This window comes from Delphinus delphis, chromosome 2 (genome assembly GCF_949987515.2).
Source record: "Delphinus delphis chromosome 2, mDelDel1.2, whole genome shotgun sequence".
Taxonomy (NCBI): domain Eukaryota; kingdom Metazoa; phylum Chordata; class Mammalia; order Artiodactyla; family Delphinidae; genus Delphinus; species Delphinus delphis.
Genome location: NC_082684.1, coordinates 64,119,477 through 64,125,662, shown reverse-complemented (window position 1 = coordinate 64,125,662; position 6,186 = coordinate 64,119,477). Strand labels below are relative to the sequence as shown.

Sequence of the window (6,186 nt, the reverse complement as noted above, 5' to 3'; positions counted from 1 at the left end):
CTCAACAGCTGGGATGTCCCTTAACTTCTCCAGACTTCAGTTTCTTCATGTGCAGCAGAGAAATATGGTTTAGCTTGTTAAGAGGACCTAAGGAGATCAAACGGATTTCAAGTGGCTTGAGAACTATAAAGGATTACCTAGAGTATTAATTAATATAGTCATAGATTTTCAACAACTTGGATCACAAATTTATGCCACATATTCCAAAACGATATTTCTTTATTTCCTCTTTTATTTTTTACTTCAAAATTTGGGGAAAAAAACTATAGTCTTTGGTCACATGTGAAAAAGAAAATTACACTAAAAAGATTAACAGCAGCCATGGACAACAACTCGGGGGCTACACGTTATACTTCATTCTGTAAAACAGATCCTGTTTACCAGGTAATTAGTCCTTAAACAACCTGTGAGATTAAGTAAAATAGTTACAATAATAAAATAAAGAGGTTCAAAGAGTTACAATAAATCTTATTGTTAACGTGGTTCTTAACTATATTTACTTAGAGTGAAGTTTAAATAATTACATTTACATAGTACTTTCCTGTCTTCCAAAAAGCATTTCCATATCTGATCCTCAGCAACCAGGTATGGTAGATAGATATCATCATTCTCATATAAAGGAACTGAGGTTCAGAGAGATTAATTTGCACAACTGCTTTCTGACAGGAAATTGAAGTGGAAGGATGACTCCTGATCTACATGGAAAGAAAGCAATTATTTGGATGCTCTAGAGCAAAAGAAAAGCCTCAGACCTATTTATTGGCTGAGACAAGACACAGAACATTTATAAACTCACGGTGTCTCAAAAGCAATATCCATTGGAGCCTGCCAGCACATCTCTAGTAGCTTTAATGTTCATAGAGAAATGAATATTCATGTTTGTTTGGGATCTCAAACTATTATTAAATTTGCAAGCAAAAACAGGACCAATGAAGAATTGAACCAGATTATTTTTTCAGAGTGGCAAACCTAATGAAGTGTCCCAACCCCTCTATGATTTACCATTGCTGAGATTATTCCTTACCAAGGAAACACTTAAAAAAATTTTCTCCCAGAGCTCATTTGCTAGATTCCATAAATTAGCTGTTACAAAGAATCTGTATCAGAGAAATTCAAACCTACTAAGAGGCTTTTCTTCCAACCTACTAAAAAGGCACATTAAATACACACAACGTTGGCCACATTTAGATAATGATGGAAAACAACAGCTGATAGCCAGTTTGGGACAAATGCCAACTGTTTCCATTTGTCTGAAAATGTCAAAATTAATTGCTACAACACTCAGTTTTCAAAGAATATTGATATCTCTAAATGAGAAAGTATGTCAACCAAAAATCCTAAAAAACAGACTAAAGATAATAGTGCCTCCCTGATCTGCAGTATTAGTTAAAAAAAAATTTTAGTGTCCCAAAGTAAACACATCTCAACAGCTTTACATATTTTCATATACTTTATTTTTTAAACACTTATAATTTTGCAAGCTAGCAGTAAAATATTTTCCTCAATATTTTACTAATTAGCACCGTATACCTTTTAAAGCTAACTGGAACACTGTTTTATTTAAATGATTGTGAAGTAAAATGATCATTTCAAATACCTAATTAGTCTCAACACATGAATCATTAATTATCATTATTTTTGGCTTTATGCACAAAGATGTATTTCAAAGATGAACTTAATATTAGTATCAGTTCTGTCAATCTAACAAATCAAAGTACCACAGTTTAAAGCAATATTTAACCTCTGAAATTATTATATAATTAAAGAGGCATATAAGAAAGTTGAGAAATCACTATGAAAACAAAAGATACTGCACAACTTTAAATTTAGAATCCCTTACTTTTTAGAAGAATGAGGAAAATAATGAAAAATTTCATGATACAAGTATTCGTTACACATATGGTTTAGAATATATATGTCAGTACTCTCACGCTTTGCTTATGAGTTTGGCCTTACCAAAAAGCCATCAAAATGTCCAGGATAATTCACAGGGACAGCTGGAAGCCTGAAATAAAATTGCTCAGTGCAAAAGATCCTAAGCCATTCATACAATTTTAAACAGAAACCTGGACATTTAACTCCTATTTTTGTTTCCATCTGAAAACCTGTTGAAAATATGGAAAAAAATTTAACTAAACTCACATTACTTCCACATATTAAAACAAGGGGGATTTTTCATTTCCTGTTTTCTAATAAGAGCATTCTTCAGAGCTATGGGTTTAAGTTCTAAGCTACAATCCACTACTTACTAGCATGCCTGTTTTGCATACCAGTAGAATCAAGTCCAGTTTTGCCATTTGTGGATAACTATGACAAGATACAAAAGCATGTGTTTGCCATAAATAGCTCTGGCTAACAGCAAACTGCTCACACTGAACAGATCAAATTCTCTATAAGGAGAGCTGCCTGGACCACAGCCAAATCCCACTACTAATGTTTAAGACTGCTGTAACAATTTTTTTTCAAATTTGTGAAATATATTAAGAAATAGTAGCTGAAAGTTCCTAAACATGAGAAGTATTATTAAACTTTTGAAGGACATTTTACAAATTATTTTCATTATGACCAAATGTGCAATAAGAGCTTCCTGCTTCTTCTACTACTAGTCAACTAATTAGAAGTGTAAACGTGAATTAAAAAATAACTACCCTAATTTATCCAGAGAACAAATCAGATATCGAAGAGTATTTATGTCAAAGTGCAAAAAAATAATTCCTGATCATATTAACACATAAGGAAATAAATAAAGCTTATAAAAGTACACCTCTATAACGTTAATATTTTGTATTAGTTGGCTTTAGGATAGAATATTTTTTAAACCAAATAAACACAACAAACTGGAAAATATCACGCAAGAATGTTGTACAAAAAAATTCTTAAATGACCAGTGCAGAGATTAATAATAGCTGTTTACCCTAGGAGTTGCTTCACATGGTATTTTGCAAAATGTCCAAGGAAAACAAGGCAACGTTCTGTAATATGCCACAATTTTTATTGCAACGTGGCCATTTTTGTGAGGGTGGGGTTTGATCTCAAAAACAATGTTCCATTTAAGGCTCTTTTATACAGAAATTGCCATCATGACTGATATTCAAAATATCTTTAGTGTCGCAAGACTTAACATGGTAAACATAAAACTCCTACACTTATTCAGTAGTGTACACTCAATGGAAAACAAAAAGGCATTAATAACAGCTATTTCTTTTAAGAAGATACGCAGGTAACAGGAATGAACACTGAGGTACTAGGATAAGTTGATGACACAGTTAACTTAATTGGCATTCCTTTTGGGGTGGGGGATTAAACTCATTACAAAAAAAGTGCTTTCAATGCATAGTATTATATCTGTGCTGCCATGTCACAAAAAATAGGCTTGCCAAGGCAGGTGAGGTGTATGAATGCTCAAGCCTCACAGAACTGCAATCAAGTGCAACTATAAATAATACTGAATAAAGTCCACCATCTCACCAGTGGATAATACTTTCAAGGCATTCAATTAGCTTAACCCTTTGTAGTGTTCTAAGCTATTCACATTGACATTCACATTCATTGTAGTGCTTGCTGCAAGGGAGGCATATAACCAGTTGTTTTGGCTAAAATATGGTGGGAAGGCATTCCTTGGGTTCTACATAAAAGTAACAGTATTAAACAGTCTAATGGCAATCACTGATAGGCTGCTTACATGAATGATATTTCCTTCATTCATTGTGTTGGAAGGACCCAGTGGGAAGAGGAAGAAAAAAAAAAACCAAAACCTAATACTATTCCAATTGACTGAGCTGGAGAAATGGAAGCTCCTTAAGATCCAGATGGCACTTGACTGTCATTTTATAAGGGTTTTCCTTCAAGTGAAACTACTACGTTGCCTCCCAATTTCTCTCCAAGTGTTGAACGGTCCTTTATATCATCCAAGCCATTTACTTGCCACTCATGTTTAATACCTAAAAAGAAAAAACATTATCCTGTTACTTTATTATAAGTAAGAGAGGGCAATTCTTCTGCACAAAATATTCAGTGTTTGTACCTGTAAATTTCTTTTTAATGGCATCTTTAGAGCTAGCATAAATCATCTTGCTTTTTAAAGGTGCACTTTCAGGAGCCCTACAGGGGGAAAAAAAATTGTTGAATCCTATTTAAAAGAAAAAGAAAGGCAAAACTGACTATGTTAATAATAATCCTTGCATTTTAAAAGTACTTTTTTCTTTTGTTTTTACACACCAGAATATAAATACTAGGTCTTCTTTCTTAGACTCTTTTGTTTCGTATGTGGCATCGTACAAAGCATATCGGCAATCATTCAGAGGTAGCAACTTCACAAAAGATGTGTAGGGGTCCTCTACAGTATCACCAATGTCACCCACCAAGATCTGCTTTGCTTCCTCTACAATTATTTGTCTTTTGTCATCGCTTAAACAGAAGAGAACTGCTTTCTTTCTTTTTTTGATCTCCTCCTGTGTAGAAGATTTCCTTACTTTCATATCATTAAAAACTTTGATGACTTCATCATTCACTGTAACTCCAGAAGCCTGAAAATAAAGAAAGAACAGTAATTTAGAACAAGTATTCTGGTTTTAGCCAAAATTACTGTTTAGGTGCCTAGAGAGGATTAACTTTAGTCTGGATATCAAAAGTTGCATCATACCATGCAAATAGTCCAATCAGATTTGCCACATTTTAAGTATCAGTATATGATGCACCTAAGGATTCTAACTCATCCTGCCCCATTCATCCTTTTTTAAAAAGGGGTTTGGAGTGTGAAGTAATTGGCAGGCAGAGGGAAAGGGACAAATACTGGCTGTCCCATCCCTGAAATGTTTCCTATTTCACTGGGTGATGTCAGAGCTTCAGGAGCCGCAGCAAAAATACCTTCTGTATTGTGTCAACCCGGCAGGCCTTAAAAAAACACTTTCGGATTTCAGTTAATGCTTCTACTATTTTTTTCTTTAAAGTCATCCTAACCAGGGCCCTTTCCTCATAAGGAAAGAGAATCAAGTGTGAACTCCAAACCGCCCACGGCTACAACATAATTGCCTCACAGCTCAAATGCAGACGCTTCAAAACTAACGGATCGCGTGTAAAAGCTTTTTACCGCGAGAAACCGTGTTCAAGAGTTTTCCCACCTCCTTAATCTCCCCCTAAGGGTTTTACTACAGGCCCTCAAGACCCCCACCGAAAGCGTCCAGCAAGGGCTTTACAGCACGTACCAATCTGAGAGCGCGCGTGGGAATAAAATTAGCAAGGGGAGGGCAAAGGCGGCGAGCAGGGTGGGGGCAAAGCTCGGCGGACCCTCCCGCGCCCCCGGCCGCCGCCCGCCCGCCCCACCTAGGCCACGACCCTCGCCCCGCGCCCGGGCCCTCCCCGCCCCCAGGAATCCGAAGAGCGGCCGGCCGGGCCTGACGGCGGGAGGGCAGGCCGGCCGGTGGAGAGAGAGCAGCGGGGCCGCAGTGTAGGAGCGCCCACCTTGGAGGCCAAAATCAGGTTAAAATGGCGGCCTCAGGCCCAGGGCCCGGCAGTGCCGCGCGGGGGGCTGTGCTCGCCGCGCCCCGGCCCCCCGATCCCCGGCCCCCCGGTCGGCGCGCCCGCCTTACCATAGCGCCCGCGGCTGAGGCTGCGGCGGCGGCTCGGGCTCCGGCGGTGTGGCGCTGCGAAGGGAAGGAGGGGCGGCCGGGAGGCGGCGAGTGCGGGGCACGCCGGGAGTGCGGCCCAAAAGGCGGCGACCGCTCGGGGGGCTGCGGTGAGGGCGGGGCGGTCACGTGGGCACGCCCCGGGCTGGCGCTCCAGCCCGCCGGCCCCCCCGCGTCCTCGGCCTGACCCCGCGGGCGCGCGCGCGCGCGCGCAGCAGCAGCCCCCGCGGACTCCGCGGCCGTGGTCCGGACCCCGGGCCCCAACGCGAAGGCCTTCAGCGCCAGGGCACCACCCGTCCCGTCCGCCGGCTCGCACGGCGGGCGTTTCCACACTGCCTCCCGAGGGCCAGGGCGCAGCTCCAGGGGTTGAGCGCGTGTGAGGCGAATGGCGCTCCAAGGTGTCTCTTTTATTCGCTTGTGGTTTCCACTGAAAGGGGCTGGATTCCTACATTGTGGGTCTTTTTGGAAAACCCCCATCAGAGATGGCGCGAATTATTTAGATCTCCTTCCATCAATTCAACGAGAATAAACACTGGGGGGGGAGGGGGTTACCCTAGTTGAT

General features: G+C 40.7%; 1 protein-coding gene across 1 annotated transcript; it reads right to left on the bottom strand.

Annotated features, from left to right (window-relative positions):
* Positions 1–201: 201 nt before the first annotated feature.
* On the bottom strand, positions 202–5,746 carry CFL2 (cofilin 2). The gene is made up of 4 exons (XM_060004693.1): positions 5,589–5,746; positions 4,219–4,526; positions 4,025–4,101; positions 202–3,941 (listed from the first exon to the last, which is right to left on the bottom strand). Exons 1-4 carry the CDS (start codon positions 5,589–5,591, stop codon positions 3,829–3,831), a joined length of 501 nt encoding a protein of 166 aa, XP_059860676.1. The 5' UTR covers positions 5,592–5,746; the 3' UTR covers positions 202–3,828.
* Between the last annotated feature and the right edge of the window lie 440 nt (positions 5,747–6,186).

Excerpts from the sequence above, each read along its gene's own strand:
- CFL2 (XM_060004693.1), bottom strand. Across the intron at positions 4,102-4,218 it reads GACCTAGTATTTATATTCTG|GGCTCCTGAAAGTGCACCTT; the intron begins GTGTGTAAAAAC and ends TTCCCCCTGTAG. Across the intron at positions 3,942-4,024 it reads CATTAAAAAGAAATTTACAG|GTATTAAACATGAGTGGCAA; the intron begins GTACAAACACTG and ends TTTTCTTTTTAG.